At 39.1% G+C, this 17,816-nt stretch overlaps 1 protein-coding gene across 8 annotated transcripts in view; it reads left to right on the forward strand.

The window, feature by feature from the left end:
• Rp1 (RP1, axonemal microtubule associated) overlaps positions 1-17,816 on the forward strand; it is a 462,084-nt gene that overhangs the window by 202,900 nt on the left and 241,368 nt on the right. For 7 of the 8 annotated variants that reach the window (XM_063288395.1, XM_063288397.1, XM_039110769.2 and 4 more), the window contains one exon: positions 16,906-17,105. In XM_063288395.1, the coding sequence (XP_063144465.1) occupies positions 16,906-17,105 (200 nt within the window). Of the gene's footprint in view, positions 1-16,905; positions 17,106-17,816 lie in introns of those variants that run through there. The other variant, XM_039110772.2, reaches the window with a different exon arrangement.

The following is a 17,816-nucleotide window of genomic DNA, read 5'->3' on the forward strand; positions in this document are numbered from 1 at the left end:
ACCCAGACCCAGGAGTCCTCTACTGTATATGTGTTGGAGGCCTCATATCAGCTGGTATATGCTTTCTGCTTGGTGATCCAGTGTCTAAGAGATCTTGGGGGTCCAGGTTAATTAAGACTGTTGGTCCTCCTACAGGGTTGCCCTTTTCCTCAGCTTCTTCCAGCTTTTCCTTAATTCAACCACAGGGGTCAGCAGCTTCTGTCCATTGGTTGGGTGTACATATCTGCATCTGACTCTTTCAGCTGCTTGTTGGATCTTTCGGAGGGCAGTTATGGTAGGCCCATTTTTCTGAGCACTCCATAGCCTCAGTAATAGTGTTAGGCTTTGGGGCCTCCCCTTGAACTGGATCCCAATTTGGGCCTGTTGTTGGACCTCCTTTTCCTTAGTCTCTTCTCCATTTTTGTCCCTGCCATTCTTTCAGACAGAAACAATTCTGGGTCAGAGTTTTTGATTGTGGGATGACACAATGATGCCTCACTTGATGCCTTGTCTTTCTGCTGAAGGTGAGTTCAATAAGTTCCCTCTACCCACTGTAGGGCATTTCATTTAGGGTCCTTCCCTTTGAGTCCCGAGGATCTCTCACTTCCCAGGTCTCTGGTACATTCTAGAGCATCCTCCCAACTTCTTTCCTCCTGAAGTTGCCTGTTTCCATTATTTCTGCTAGCCCTCAGGGCTTCAGTCCTTTTCCCCTACCAAATACCAGACCATGTTCTCCTCTCCCCCTACCCCTATCCTCTTACCCTCCCCTTTCTCTCTCTCTCTCCCCTTGTAGTTGCTTTCTTCTCCCTCTAAAGCAGGATTGAGGCATCATCACTTGGGCCCTTTGGCTTGTTAACCTTTTTGAGTTCTGTGGACTATATCCTGAGTATTCTGTATTTTTATTTTTGGCTAATATTCATGTAGTAGTGAGTACATACCATGCATGTCCTTTTGGGTCTGAATTACCTCAGTCAGGATGATATTTTCTAGTTCCATCCATTTGCCTGCAAAACGCAGGATGTCCTTGTCCTTAACAGTAGAATAGTATTCCATTGTGTAAATGACCACATTTTCCTTATCAATTCTTCTATTGTGGGAAATGTGTGTTTTTTCCAGTCTCTGGTTATCACAAACAAGGCCACTATGAACATAATGGAACATGTGCCCCTGTGGCATGGTGGCGTATATTTTGGGTATATGCCCAAGAGTGGATCTTCAGGTAGATCTATTTCCAATTTTGTGGGGAATCTCCAGATTGATTTCCAGAGTGGTTGTGCCAGTTTGAAATCCTACTAGCTGTGGAGGAGTGTTCCTTTCTCCACATCTTCACTAACATCTGCTATCATCTGAGGTTATGATCTTAGCCATTCTGATTGGTATAAGGTGAAATCACAATTTTCATATAAACAAAATGTTTTATTTAACTCAACATTTTGGAAGTACAGAGTCCTTACAGTAGTGTAAACCAAGAATGTTCTTTTACAGCATCACCTGACAGGACAAAGTTGGGAATTAATTTTGGAAGCAAGCAAGTGATCATATTGGAATAGAGAGAAGGGAGAGGAAGGGGGAGAGGGAGAGAGAACAGAGAAAGAAAGAGCGATTCCAGAATCTTCTTTAAGGATATGTCCTATAAAAAATAAGAGCTTCCATAAGACCTACTCCCAAAGGTCCATCACCTAGCATTAGCACTGCCCTGGTGATCAAGGTCAATCTGTGGACTTGAGCAAATTGAAAGAACTACTCTTTATGATAATCACAGATGCTTCACATGATTTGTTTGCTCAATCACCACACACATACCTGTGCCTAACTGATTGACAATGCAAGGTATATTAGGGTTACTGCTGTTGTATTGAAACACTATGGCCAAAGCAACTAGGGAGAAGAAAGGGTTTATTTCACACACAGTTCCATATAGCCTTTCATCATCAAAAGCAGTGAGGGCAGGAACTAAAACAGGGAATGAACATGGAGACAGCAACTGATGCGGAGAACATAGAAGGGTGCTGCTTACTACCCTGTTCACAGGGTTTGCTCATCCTACTTTCTGTGTGAGCACACTGTAGCTGTATTCAGGAACACCAGAAGAGGCACAAATCCCATTACAGATGGTTGTGAGGCACCATGAGGTTACTGGGACTTGAACTCAGGACCTCTGGAGAACAGTCAGTGCTCTTAACCACTCATCCTACTTTCTTACAGAACCCAGAACCATCAGCCCAGGGATGCACCTCCCACAATTGGCTGGGCCCCTCTGAATCAATCGCTAATTATGAAAATGGCCTACAGGGTTGCTTACAGTCCAATTTTATGGAGACATCTTTTCTACTGGGGCTTCTTCCTGTCTAATAACTCTAGATTTTCCAAGTTAGCATAAAACTAGCCAGTGTGTAAGGGAGGAAAATATACTTGGCTTCAGCTGTCCTAAAATGTATTGATGATTAAGTGGATTGGATCAAATATTAAACCACACAAAGCTGGCTACAAGCTACAGACTGCTCAGACTGATAAGGGCATCCTAGGTACAAAATAAAAATTGAGTCCTGAATTTAGTGTAGTCTTATAAGTTCTTTGTTAGTGATTAATGACAATGTGGAATTGGAGGCTAAAGACAAATTGTAGGCATCTGAGCTCAAATGATTCATAGGTTGCTGAAACTGCAGACATGTCATAGACTGCAGGCACACAGGCATCTCTTGAGCTGCTACTGCAAGACTCGCATGCATGATCTGTTTAAACTTGGCCTTCTTAGACTGCAGTGAGAATGGATGTAAGAGCACGCACAGTTTTAGGTGGAATAATGCCTTGAGTCTTCCTATATGGCTTTACAACACCCCCTTTTATGTGTCTCTTCCTGCCCCTCCAGAGAGTTGCAGTAACATGTACACTGCTTCTTTCCAAAGTATGTTCTTTTTGGTTTGCCAATTTGCAAGTCACACTGCATATGTTTTAATTGAAATCATATGAAAAAGTAAAACCTTGGTTAAATTCACATGAAAACATGTTAAATATTTTTAGAAAACCCTTTCTTGCTTTCAAGGACATTTAAAAAACAAATATGAGCTGTTGAGGATTATGTTTATCAATTCAGTTTTTCAAGAATTGTAGACAAAATAAACCTGTCTTTGCTTGAAATGCTTAATTATCAATTATCAGGAAGAATACAACTTTTCTCTCCCCATGAAAATTAGAAGCTGCCAACAGTATGACTGCACCAAACAGTGCACTGCAGTGGCAGTCGGGTTTCTATTTTTACTGTAGCAGAAATTTACTTTACGTTGAAATGAATTAAACTAGTTTCCTTATGAAAGACCCCAGAGCGGGGAGACTCTCACTCAAGTCTCGGGATGATGTGACCCCCACAAGAACTCACATAAGACCGTCCTTGCTGTAATCACATGAGGTTTACCGATAGAAACCAGTGCACTGGGGTTGAGACTCGTATCCTACACGGGGCAGTGAAGTTCGACCCCGAGAGGCTGGGAGAAGAGGTATTTAAAGGAAGAAACCACAACCCAAGGGGGCAGGGATGGCGTCATTGGAAAGTGTGGAGAATACCAGTGAAAAATCACAAGGAGAAACTCTCTGTTTCTCAAGATTGTTTAACTTTATGGTCTGCTAGTTCCTGGGAGAAGCTTCCTACTTCTCAAGATTGTTCTTTAAGATTTTAATCTAACTTTATGGTCAGCTAGTTCCTGGGAGAGAGTTGTCAAGCTGGCTGGTGTAATCGCAGTTCCAGGGCCCGACCAGTTTCTTTCTTCTGCTCTAAACTTTTGTCTAGACGGCAACCTTAAAACCTCTACCTTTCACTTATAATAGAGAATGTGAGGCAGATACCTTATTTTTGTTAAGTCTATATATTTTAGTACATAAAACTTCCAACTTATACAAAATTAGAGACAATATAATTCACTCCCCATGTACCCATTACCTAGTTTAAATTTCTACCATAAACCAAGTCTTTCTTGATGGCCCTTCACAGTATCTCACTTTATCCTGAATGGGCAACTTTAAGCAAATCTAAGGTGTCAAATCATTTTATTTACAAATACTTTAGAAACTCATATTTTTAAACAGGGTATATACTACTTCTGCCTACAGTTTGGAAACAGTGTCTAATTGTACTTAGACAAGATAGAGACAGGGAAGACATATGTGCCCTATGAATGGAACATTCCAATATTCTTACAAATTAGGGATATGGGGCCCAGAGTGGCAAATATGTTAGAGGTCTCAACTGCATTCATGATGTCAGCACCTGGACTCTAAACAGGGAAGAGAGGCAGCCACACTGCCAGTGTTGTCTACAGGCACTCAGAGGTGTTGCCAGGTATCTAGTAAAGAAAAGCCAATGCATCATTTTTAAAATTTTCAACCACTTTTTTTAGATTATTTTACTATGTATCCTCTCCCTTTTTTCTTTCAAATGCCTTCCATATATCTCCCTGTTCTCCTTTAAATTTACATCTTCTTTCATTCATTGTTATTACAATCACATATGTATTCACATATGCACACACACACACACACACACACACACACACACACACACACACACACGCACTTTATATAGCCTAAATACAGCCTGTTTGGTCCGTACACTTCTACTTACATGCCTGTTATCAGGGCTGAGCGTTTGACACTGCATCTTCTCCTTGCAAGTGTAGGTAGATGCCAGTGCCAATATGTTAAGACACAGACAGAAATTTGGTCAAAAAACAGATTCGACTTTCCATTTGAAAACTGGAGCATTCTCAGAAACCATTAGTCCATAATGATTTTATGAACTACTCTTTTAAAACATATGCTTTCTTATATTTTATATTTTTACATTTTATATTTTATTTTTATATCTATATATATTTTTATATGTTATAATCCGCTTTCCAGTTAATAGAAAGTAGGGCTTATTATAAGCATTTCAATAATATTAAGTACATTGTTTTATGAAACACCTTGATTACATAAGCTATCCACCAAACAGACAGCATATAGTGCATCCAGTAGGTAATTTATATAACTTCTCAGTGGGCACTCATCTGTACTACACTTCTGGCACGCGTGCACACATGCATATTAGAATACTATCTAAAAGTGGGATTTCTGGTTACTAGGCTACATTAGCTATTGTTTGTTATAGCCTTGGTGTCGTCCCTTTTCCATATTACAAAATCCTTTCAACATTGAAAATTAAACATTACTGTTCTATGCTTGTGCTATTAAATAACAATGTTGCATAAAATAACAATGAAAGTTTTCATTATTTGGAGAAATCTTTGATTTGGGGAAGTTCATATGAATAATGCAGAAAAATCTGTTCGTTTTATTTATTTGTTTGTCTGTTTGTTTATTATTTTCATACCATTTTTTCATAAAATACTTTTTGCTTATTTCTTTTCCCTCTCCCAACTCCTTCCAAACCTTTGCTGCTACCCTACCTACCCAATGTTTTTCTGTCATAAAAATAAAACAAACAAAAAAAAAATAAAACAAAACTCAGAAAAAAAACAACAAAATACAAAAATGAAACAAAACAGACCAATCAATCAATCAATCAATCAATCAATCAATCAATCCATAAGAATCAAAAGGCCCACAAAAAATAACATGGAGTGTTTTATTAGTTGCATTTACTAATTTAAAATTTTAAATATTATCTCATTTCTGAGTTTCCCCTCTAGAAACCCACTATCCCACTCCCTTGCTTCTATGAGGGTGCTCCCTCACCCACCATCCAGTCCTCCCACCTCCCTGCTCTGACATTCCCCTACACTGGGGCATCGAACCTTAACAGGAGCAAGGCCTCTCTTCCCATTGATGCCAGACAAGGCCATCCTCTGCTACATAGGTGGCTGGAGCCATAGGTCCAACCCTGTGTTATCTTGGAATGGTGATTTAGTCCCTGGGAGCTCTGGGGGTGGGGAGCTCTGATTGGTTGAGATTGTTGTTCTTCCTATGGGGTTGCAAACCCCTTTAGCTCCTTCAGTCCTCTTTATCACTCCTCCATTGGGGACCCCGTTCTCAGTTCAATGGTTGGCTGCGAGCATCGGCCTCTGTATTTGTAGGGATCTGGCAGAACCTCTCAGGAGACAGCTATACCAGGTTCCTGTCAGCACGCACTTCTAACATCGGCAATATTGCCTGATTTGGTGGCTGTATATGGGATGCATCCCCATGTGGGGAAATCTCCGGATGGTCTTTCAGTCTCTACTCCATACTTTGTCTTTGTATGTCCTCCTGTGAGAATTTTTGTCCCCCCTTTTAAGAAATGTCGATGCCCACACTGACACCGCACCAAGAACCGGGCGTAAGCCTGCGGGATTAAAAAACACACACATGAGGGTTATTCCTGTTAAACAAGAAAAGGCAATTCTGTAGCTTTATTTACGAATATATACCCCTAGTTGACCAGGTGGAAAATCTGGGAAGCACAGTGGGAAACCCTGGCTTACAGCTTCAGTAACAAAAGACCAAATTCGCTGGGGAGAAATCCAGGAAGACCAGCCTAAATCTCAAAGACAAAAGACTGGGAAGACGAAAGGCAGGAAGTATTGACCATCACCCGGGTGTGTCACTACTGGGCCAGGCTGCTCCTTTGTTAAGAACAAAAGGCTTCCACATGCATCAGCAGGGCTCAGCAGGGTTCAAACCCTGCAAGGGACTCAGAAGGGTCGGAAAAGGGGGGGTGAAACACTGCAGGGGACCCAGGAGGCTCTGACAAAGAAAGTTTGAAGCATCCACATTTTGGTCTTTTTCTTCTTGAGCTTCTTGTGGCTTGTGAATGGTATCTTGGGTATTCCGAGCTTTTGGGGTAATATCCACTTATCCGTGATTGCATACCATGTGTGTTCTTTGGGATTGGGTTACCTCATTTAGGCTATTTTCTAGTTCCATCCATTTGCCTATGAATTTCATAAAGTCATTATTTTTGATAGCTGAGTAATATTCCATTGTGTAGATGTACCACACTTTTTGCATCCATTCTTCTGTTGAAGGGCATCTGGGTTATTTCCAGCTTCTAGCTATTATAAATAAGGCTGCTATAAACATAGTGGAGCATGTATCCTTGTTATATGTTGGAGCGTCTTTTGGGTATATGCCCAGGAGTGGTATAGCTGGGTCATCAGGTAGTACTGTGTCCAGTTTTCTGAGGAACCTCCAGACAAAATTCCAGAGTGGTTGTACCAGCTGCAATCCCATCAACAGTAGAGGAGTGTTTGAACATCTGTTGTCACCTGAGTTTTTGATCTTAGCCATTCTGACTGGTGTGAGGTGGAATCTCAGGGTTGTCTTGATTTGCATTTCCCTAATGATTAAGGATGTTGAACATTTCTTTAGATATTTCTCAGCCATTCGATATTCTTCAGCTGAGAATTCTTTGTTTAGCTCTCTACCCCATTTTTAGTATGGTTATTTGATTTTCTGGAGTCTAACTTCTTGAGTTCTTTGTATATTTGGGTATTAGCCCTCTACTGAATGTAGAATTGGTAAAGATCTTTTCCCAATCTATTGGTTGCCATTTTGTACTAGTGTTCTTTGCCTTACAGAAACTTTGCAATTTTATGAGGTCCCATTTGTTGATTCTTGATCTTAGAGGATAAGCCATTGGTGTTCTGTTCAGGAAATTTTCCCCTATGCCCATGTGTTTGAAGCTCTTGCCTACTTTCTCTTCTATTAGTTTCAGCGTATCTGGTTTTATGTGGAGGTCTGAGGTCCACTTGGACTTGAGCTTTTGTACAAGGAGATAAGAATGTATCAATTTGCATTCTTGTACATGCTGGCCTCTTCTACATGTTGAACCAGCAGCATTAGTTGAAAATGTGTTTTTCCCTCTGAACGATTTTAGCTTCTTTGTCAAAGGTCAAGTGACCATAGGTTTTTAACTTCTTTATCAAAGATCAAGTGACCAAAGGTTTGTGGGTTCATTTCTGTATCTTCAGTTCTATTCCACTGATCTATCTGCTTGTGTCTGCAGCAATAGCATACATGTTTTATCACTATTGCTCTGTAATACAACTGGAGGTTAAGGATGGTGGTTCCCTCTGCGGTTCTTTTATTGTTGAGGATAGTTTTCACTCTTCTGGGATTTTTTGCTATTCCCAAATGAATTTGCAAATGCTCATTCTAATTCTATGAAGAACTGAGTTGGAATCTTGATAGGGATTGCATTGAATCTGTAGATTGCTTTTGGCAAGATGGCCATTTTTACTAATTAATCCTTCCAATCATGAGCATGGGGGATCTTTCTATCATCAGACATCTTCTTCAATTAATTTTTCAGAGACTTGAAGTTTTTGTCCTAAAGATCGTTTACTTGCTTGGTTTATATTACTTGTTACTATTGTGAAGAGTGTCATTTTCCTAATTTCTTTTTTGTTTATCCTTTGAATAGAGGGAGTCTACTGATTTGTTGGAGTTAATTTTCTATCCACCCACGTGGCTAAAACTTTTCTCAGCTGTAGGAGTTCTCTCATGGGATTTTTGGGGTCATTTATGCATACAATCATGTCATCTACAAATAGTGATATTTTGACTCTTTCCTTTTCAATTTATATCCCTTTGACTTCCTTTTGTCTAATTGCCCTGGCTAGGACTTCAAGTATTATATGAATAGGTAGGGAGAGAATGGGCAGCCTTGTCTACTCTCTGATTTAAGTGGGATTGTTTCAAGTTTCTCTCCATTTAGTTTGATATTGGTATGATGGTTTGCGTATGCTTGGCCCAGGGACTGGCACTATTAGAAGGTGTGGCCTTGTTGGAGGACGTACATCACTGTGGGTGGATTGGAGACCCTCTTCCTAGCTGCCTCGGGATGCTCAGTCTGTTCCCGGCTTCCTTTGGGTAAAGATGTAGAACTCAGCTCCAACTGCCCCATGCCTGTCTGGATGCTGCCATGCTCCTGCCTTGATGATAATGGATGGAACCTCTGAAACTTTAAGCCACCCTCAACTAAATGTTGTCCTTTATAAAACTTGCATGGATCATGGTGTCTGTTCATGCAAAACAAAAGAAAACAAAAAACAAACAAACAAAACACCCTAACTAAGACAGTTGGCTACTGGTTTGCTGTATATTGTTTATGTTTAGTTATATATGTGTATGTTTAGTTATATATGTGTATGTTTAGTTATGGGCCTTGAATTAATGATCTTTTCAATACTTTTATCATGAAGGGGTGTTGAATTTTTGTCAAATGCATTCTCCGTATCTAATGAGATGATCATATGGTTTGTTTCTTTGAGTTTGTTTATATACTGAATTACATTGATGGATTCCCATATACTGAACCATTCCTATGTTCCTGGGATGAAGCTTACTTGATCATGGTGAATGATCCTTTTTGATGTGCTCTTGGATTCGGTTTTGTGAGAATTTTATTGCTTTTTCTAGGGTATAGTTTCCCTCCTTGTTTTGGAGTTTTCCATCTGTTATCTTTTGTAGGGCTGGATATGTGGAAAGATATTATACAAATTTGTCATGGAATATCTTGGTTACTCCATCAATGGTAATTGAAAGTTTAGCCCGATATAGTAGCCTGGGCTGGCATTTGTGTTCTCTTAGGGTCTGTATGACATCTGCCCAGGATCTTCTAGCTTTCTTAGCCTCTGTTGCAAAGTCTGGTGTATTTTTGATAAGTGTGCCTTTATGTGTTACTTGACCTTTTTCCCTTATTGCTTTTAATATTCTTTCTTTGTTTTGTGCGTTTGATGTTTTGACTATTATATGATGGGAGGAATTTCTTTTCTGGTCAAATCTATTTGGAGTTCTGTAGGCTTCTTGAAAGTTCATTGGCATCTCTTTCTTTAGGTTAGGGAAGTTTTCTTCAATAATTTTGTTGAAGATATTTACTGGCCCTTTAAGTTGGGAGTCTTCACTCTCTTCTATTCCTTGTATCCTTAGGTTTGGTCTTCTCATTGTGTCCTGGAGTTCCCAAATATTTTGGGTTAGGAGCTTTTTGCATTTTTTATTCTTTTTGACTATTATGTCAATGTTTTCTATGGTATCTTCTACAGCTGAAGATTCTCTTCTCTAGCTCTTGTATTCTGTTGGTGACTCCTGATTTCTTTCTTAGGTTTTCTATCTCCAGGGTTGTCTTCCTTTGTGATTTCTTTATTGTTTCTATTTCCATTTTTAGATTCTGGATGGTTTTATTCAATTCCTTCACCTGTTTGGTTGTGTTTTCCTGTAATTCTTTAAGGGATTTTTGTGTTTCCTCTTTAAGGGCTGCTACCTACTTGTGTTGTCCTATATTTCTTTCAGGTAATTGTTTATGTGCTTCTTAAAGTGCTCTACATCATCATGAGATGGGAATTTAAATTAGAATCTTGCTTTTCCATTGTACTGGGGCATCCTGGACTTGCTGTCGTGAGAGAACTAGGTTCTGAAGACACCAAGTGGCCTTTTTTTTCTGTTCCTTATGTTCTTGCACTTGCCTCTTGCCATCTGGTTATCTCTGGTGTTAGCTGGTTTTGCTGTCTTTTACAGTGGCTTGATCCTCCTTCAGTTCAGGTGTGCCAGCACTTTTGGGAGACCAGTGGGCTGTGGCTCAGAGTCAGCTCTGGGCACAGATGGAAACCAGAAGGATCCTGTTTCAGACTGTTCCTTGGCTCCTGGGTCCCAAGGGCTCCAGCCATGTCCCTCAGTGCAGAAATTGTGGTTTTACATGTGCTCCCAGGTATGTTAGCACTCCTGTGAGATCAGATCTCTTCCAGCTGGATCCAAGCCCAGAGGGCTATGGTACAGGATCAGCTCTTGACCGAGACACAAACCAGAAAGATCTTGTGACAAACTGTTCATCAGCTTCTGTTTCTAGAGGGCTCCAGGCAGGACCCTCAGAGCAGAAGTGGTAGTCCTACCTGTGCTCTCAGGTATGTCAGCACTCCTGGTATACCAGCTCTCTCCCAATGGAATCCATGCAAAGAGTGCTGTGGCTCAGGGTCAGCTCTGGGTACAGAGGGAAATGGGAAGTATCTTGCCCCAGACTGCTCCTGGGCTCCCCCCAACCCCAGGGCTCCTGGCAGGTCCCTCAGAGCACAAGTGATGGTCTCATCCATGGTTCCTGGTGTGTCAGCACTCCTGAGTGTCCAGCTGTCTTTCAGCGGGATTCAGGCACAGAGCGCTGTGGCCCAGAGTCAGCTCTGGGCTCAGACAGAAATCCAGAGTGTGCTTTTGGATGGCCATTTACTCCTGGGCATCCAGCCTTCCCTGGAGTGTGGTTGATATATTTAGAAAAGTCCATTAGAGAAAACTGAGTTTTTCCATTTTTCAAATGGTATCCATTACAGATAGGTCCTTGGTTAGGGGTGGAACATTGTGTTCAGTTTTATCTGCTTTGAACATGTGCAGGTCTTTCTGTGTTGTCATTATTGTAATGAGTTTATATATGGATCAATCCTGTTGTATCTGGAAACTGCTGTCTTTTTGGGGTTGTCCACTACCTCTGGCTTTTACAATCTTTATGTTTCCTTTTTTTGCAAAGATATTTGAAACTTGAGGTTTAAAAAAGATGCCTATTTTGGGTTGAGTGCTCCCAAAGTCTCTCACTCTCTATTGTATATTTGTGGATCTCTTTGTTAATTATCATTTACTGCAAGAAGAAGCATCTCTGATGAACGTTGAGCAATGGTTTGCTTTATGGATACGTTGTTAGGAGACATTTTATTGGTAAGTTCCTTTAGTGAAATAATAATAGTAGTTTTAGCCTTTGATCTATCTAGTTTCAGATTCTTGGTCAAGATTCCTAGCCACTTTAGCTGTATCATGTATGGTTTCCATATCATGGAAAGGGCTTTTAATCTAACCAAAAAGAGTTTTCTTACTCCATTGATAGTTATGACCCTCTCGTGCCAGGATATCTTGCAGGTGTGCCCCAGTTGTAGGTTGTTGGGGTTTTAGCTGGGTAAAATTGATTCCGTTTCTATTCCAGCAGCATGCAAAATATCTTGTAGCATTATGAATTTTAGTCAATAGAGATGAGTCTTTTAGCTGGCCACCAGCTTGGCTTTTATGTGTTTAGTGTTATAAATATGTTATATATTCAGCAATAGGGTCTTAACATTGGGTTACCAAAAGCCTTGACAATAGCCTGTGGCATTTTTTCTTTTTAATGGATCTCCTTTGCCTGAGCAAGATATAGCCCATTTCTGGCACTAGGGTTTTACTTGTTGCCATAACATGTCAACTAGGGGCATTGTCTCCCTCCCCCATTATATGGTGACTGCATTAAAATTCTTTTCATATATGTATATACTTTAGAAAGCTTCTGCAATAGTAGGTTTCCATATGGCTTTTTAAAAGGCCATTAGCTTTAATTGTCCCTTCCCACTTTACCTCCTTTACTTTGTCCTCCAATCTTCCTCCCAATTTAACTTATTTTCATTTCTCCTTTATTTCTTTATAACACTGTATTCTTTGGAAGTCAGCTCCTCCACTATTTTCCATCACTAGCTACCAAATTTCTGTGGTGGAAATCTAACATCCACATATACAAAATATTCAATATTTGTCTTTTGTGGTCTGGGTTATCTCACTCAAGATGGTTGCTTCTGATCGATTTATCTGAACTTTTTACAATTTCATTTTTTCTTGAGGGCTATAAATACTCCATTGTGTCAAAGGATGACATTTTCATGATCCACTTATCAGTTCATGGATATCTAGATTATTTCTAATTTCTCACTATTATTAATAGAGAAGAAATGAACATGCATGAGCGAGTATCTCTGCAAAGAGATGTAAAGTCCTTTGGGCACATGCACCAAGGTGGACTAGCTAGATCTTGTGATATATTACTTCAGCATTTTGAGCTAACACCAAACTGATTTCCATAGTAGTTATACACATTTACACTTTCACCAATAGTGGATAAGTGTTCCCATTCACCTGCATTTTCTCTAGAATGTGCTGTCACTTTTCAAAATTGATTTTGGTTGTTTTTCTGACTGGGGCAAGATGAAATCTAAAAGTAGTTTTAATTTGTATTTTCTTGATGGCTATGGATGTTAAACATTTTTAAAAATTGTTTCTTAGTTATTTGTAGTTGATAACTTTCTGTCATATCTATATCCTATTTTTAGGTGCTGAGAAGAAGGTATATTCCTTTGTGTTTGAGTGAAACATTCTGTACATATTTACTTCATAACATCTACAAGCTTCATTATTTCTCTGTTTAGTTTCTGTGTCTATTATCTGTCCATTAGTGAGACACTAATAGTCCCTCTCACTATTAATGTGGTGGGTTCAATGTGTGATTTAAGCTTTAGTAATGTTTCTTTTACAACTGTGGGTGTCCTTGCATTTGGAACATAGATGTTTAGAATTGAAATACCTCATAGTGGATTTACCCTTTGATGAACATGGAGGATCCTCCCCCATTTATTTTAATTAATTTTGGCTGGAATATCTATTCTGTTAGATATTTAAATGGCTAGTCTAGCACACTTCTTGGTTCAGTTTGCTTGGAAAATATTTTTTCACCTCTTTACTCTGAGGTAATGTTTATCTTTGATGTTAAGATATGTTTCATGTATGCAGTGAAGGATGGAAACTGTTTTCTCACCCATTCTGTTAGCTTGTGTCTTTTTTTTTTTTAATTGAGAAACTGAGTCCATTGATATTGAGAAGTATTCATGGGTAATGATTGTTAATTTCTGTTATTTTTTGTTGGTGGTGGTAGTGGTGGTTGTGTGAATGAGTGTGTGGAGGGCTGGGGGCATGTAATTTTCTTCTTTTGGATTTGCTGGTGTGAGATTTTTCATTGCCTGTGTTTTCATGCATGTAGTTAACTTCCGTGGGTTAAAATTTTCCTTCTAAAAGTTTCAGAAGTTTCTGTTTGTGGATAGATTCTGTGAGTTTGTCATGGAATATTTTGTTTTCTCTAGATTGATTAAAAGTTTTGCTTGGTGAACTAGTCTCTCTTGACTCTTGGAGTCTACAAGACATCTGTGCAGTCCAGTTTGGTCTTTAGAGTCTCCGTTGAGAAGTCAGGTGTAATTCTTATAGGTCTGCCTTTACATATTACTTGGTCTTTTTTCCTCCAGCTGCCTTTTTATTCATCTACTTGTGAACTATTAAAACACATTTGTTATCAATATCATCAATTGCTTTTTCCTCCTGATCTTCAGGAGACCAAGTAGCCAAGAATTTTTATTTTGTTTTATTTAAGTCAACCTGATTGTAATGTACTTAAAGTGCTCTGTAATGATTAGAGAGAAAAGGTTTGAATCATGCAAATATCTTAGATTTTATTCAGGGTTAAATTTTTATTTAGCACTGAAGATTAGTGTTTAATCCAGGAGCCATCTCTTCAAATATTCTCCCAGCTATAAGTATTTTTAAACCTGTTGTCAAGAAAGCAAAGTCTTTTATGGTTCTCAGATGGAGAAATTTATAGTATGAGACTAATGGACTTTGGTTCATTTCCAAAAGATCATGGCATTAGATGGCATTCATATTTAATTGAAGACAGTGCAGACTTTGCTACATCATTCTGTATTATAGATTAAACTATCAATTTTAATGATTACAGCCTTCGTATATGATGTGTATGTGTAAATGATGCAAGAACATGTTAGTGTAGAGAGGTCCTTAGCAGCCATCAACTTATTGCAGATTATATTAAACAACTAAGCTACACACGCATGTACACACACACACACACACACACACACACACACACACACACACACATGCAAAGCTTACTCTGTGTAGGAACACATCTGGACTTAAAAACCACTTCCTGTTACTTGAGCATTCCTGTAGCAACTTCTTTCCTCCTTCTCTCTTCTTCACTTGCAACATCTTATTGTATGGGCATGCTAAGTATATTGTTACCTCTGTCTACAGTGTCTTCTCTATTTGCATAATCTAGATTCCTCTTTCTAGATCTAGCAGTGATATGTCCCGGGAAACTTCCAATTTTTCTTTCTATCACACCCTGGTCACAGCTACATTTGCACATTGCAATACTTATATTTCCCATGAATGCCTTTGTATGCTTCAAATAAAAATAATAGTTTCTTTTCCTCTCCACTAGATAGCGTATATCTCTAGGGCAAGATGATCACTTGTTAATTTTTGACTTGCAGTCACTGCCATTATTAAAACAGAGCAATGCTCTTGTCTATGGTTCCGTAAATAATGTGAAAGAAAGTTTTCTTAAATCAAAGCAATTCTTTCAAATATTAAAATACACAGTATAAATAAATTTTCAGTATCCCAAGGTTTAATTGCTGATCTAGGCTCTCCAGTTTCTTTCTTGATACACTATGTACCAGTAGAATTTGTAGATATTTAGTTAACCTACTGATGATGAAGTCCTCAGTGTTCTTGAGAAGAAATGATAAAAAAGAAAGAGCAGTTAGTAAGTACTATTTAACTTTTGAAAATTAGATAGTGTCATGAGGTCTTGGTGGACCAATTTTTGTTATGATTCTTTGGCAACTACCTTTGTAGTCGAGCAATTGTCTAAAGATCAAAACTTCCTCGGCCTGGGCTAAAGCCTACCAGGCATGACTTTGGCAAGTTCCTAGCCTGTGAGGCCTTGTTTTTCTATCTGCTTAATGGGAAAAAGATCTTGTAGGACTAATGTTATGACAGAATGAAACTGATGTTATTATGAGTTAATGCTGTGAGTAACAGTTAGCACAAAACAACTTCTTAAATATTAGCAACGCCATAACAGCTTCAACCTGGTAAACCATGTTTGCAGAACACATCAGCCACTGAAGCTTGTTTGAGTTCAGAGACTTTGGAGTTAAACCCTTGAGGCTTACTCATGACACTCACATAATATTTAACTTCTTTGTCTCTTTTCCAAATTTTAAAACAGACTTCAGTGTCTGACTCACCTTAAAAGTTAGTAGGGATGACTTAATGAAGATTGTATATGCCACGCTTAACACGGAGCCCAGAAATAGTAGTCTTGATAAATGGTTATTATTGAGCATAGGAGATGGCTTAGTAAATAAAGTATCTGCCATGTAAGCAGGGGGACCTGAATTTTACACAACTGACTTGAAAATCTGGGATGGCCACTAATATCTCAGTCTTGGGGAGGGTCTCTGGCAGGTGACTCCTAGAAGCTCATCGAGTAGCTAACTTAGCCGAATCCATGAACTTTAGGTGTATTGAACAACTCTGTCTCAAACAGTAAAGATGGGGTGCAATCAAGGGAAGATACTTAGTACCTTTAGCCTACACACACACAAACACACACACACCCACACACACACGGGGGGGGGGAGTAATATATAGCTGAGAGGAAAATGGCTGCTGTTGTGTTGACAGGGATCATCCAGGCCAAAAGCAATTTTTAGAAAGTATATATTAGTTTTAAAATTTTCCATTTTTAATTACATTTCAACTATTATGATTATATTAGTTTAATGTAGCTATGTGTCTAATTTCAAATCTTTTTTCTTACCCCCTCTAGTTCTCTAGTTGGGTATTTTTTAGAAAGAGTTCAGGAAAAAAATTCCTATTCTTGCTATGCTGTTTTTATGATATTTAAAAACATGTTTTAATTCACCTTGTTACTCTCTATCATATTTACTGATTATACATAACCTCTACTAAGCTGACAAGCAACTTTATGAAAAGCCTATAGGCTCCCACTCTTGGCTCTAGCATGCCCTCCTGTGTTGTAGCATTGAGTAAAAGAAGAAGGTCCCTGGGTATGGCCTATGATTATTGTTTTGATGTGGTTTTATTTAGTAGTCGAGTCTCAGTTGCTCAGAATCTTTCTCTTATGAGAAAAGCACACATCAGCTCCCTGGAGCCTTCACGCCTCAGTGCCTCTCTCACCCCACATCACCCATGCTCGTGTTGATGTTCTTTGATATTCTTAGACTTCAATCTAACAGTGGGCTCTGTTAGCCTAATGTACCTGATCTGTCCCTTATGTTCTTCTCATACTCTGTACAGAAGAAAGCAGGCATTCACACAGTACTGAAAACCTTCTGTCTGAAGAAAATTGGAAGGTCTTAGTGCTGACTGGAGATACAGGTACTCAAGCCAACGTCACATTGTGGGTGTATGGAGATGAAGGAATCACTGGACCAATCAGTCTTACCAAGGACAGCCAAGAGCAGCTCTTCCTTCCAGGAAAGATGGATGAGTTCCAGGTATGGAAAATCAGCAGTCATGTTATTGTTTGAACACTTCAAATACATAAAATATAGATGAGAAAGAGACAGAAAGACATAGAGGTGCAACAGAGACAGGCAGAGATAGACAGAGACAAAGAGACAGAATCAGTGAAGTGGAAAGAGATAAAGGCAGAGAAAGTGAAAGAGACAGAGACAGAGAGAAAAAAAGTGAGACAGAGTATATAAAATAAACCTAGTCTGTCATGACCATAAGTTAATTTATTTTCAACTATAATAGTCAAAATAAACACATTTATTCATCTCTCTTATACATGGAAGTGAGGAAGATTACATTAAAAAATTCTTTCTTTCAGGACAATTTCTTTAGGGCCATTGTCCTAAAAAAATCATCAATCTAGTTAAAGTTGTGCCCTGATTACAAGATATGGGAAACTCTTGGAGTGACGGAAGCACGTTCTGCACTTTGACGTACTTTCAGATATTGCTCTGCCCATGGCTATTTAAACTGCTTTCCCACAAATGTTTTGCTGTGAGAGCTCTGAGCTGCTATGGTTTGAATATAGCCTGCTGTTATGTAGTCTGTAGGAGCACTGGCCAAAAGTCAACAAGAACAGTTAAATAGTACTTTACTAATTCTCACCCCCTGCCAGTCAAAAGCTGTATGGTTTTATAGTGCATTAATTGATCAGCAGTTCCTTATCCTTGAGAGCGTCTTTGTACACTAAG

Source organism: Rattus norvegicus, chromosome 5 (genome assembly GCF_036323735.1).
Source record: "Rattus norvegicus strain BN/NHsdMcwi chromosome 5, GRCr8, whole genome shotgun sequence".
Taxonomy (NCBI): Eukaryota; Metazoa; Chordata; class Mammalia; order Rodentia; family Muridae; genus Rattus; species Rattus norvegicus.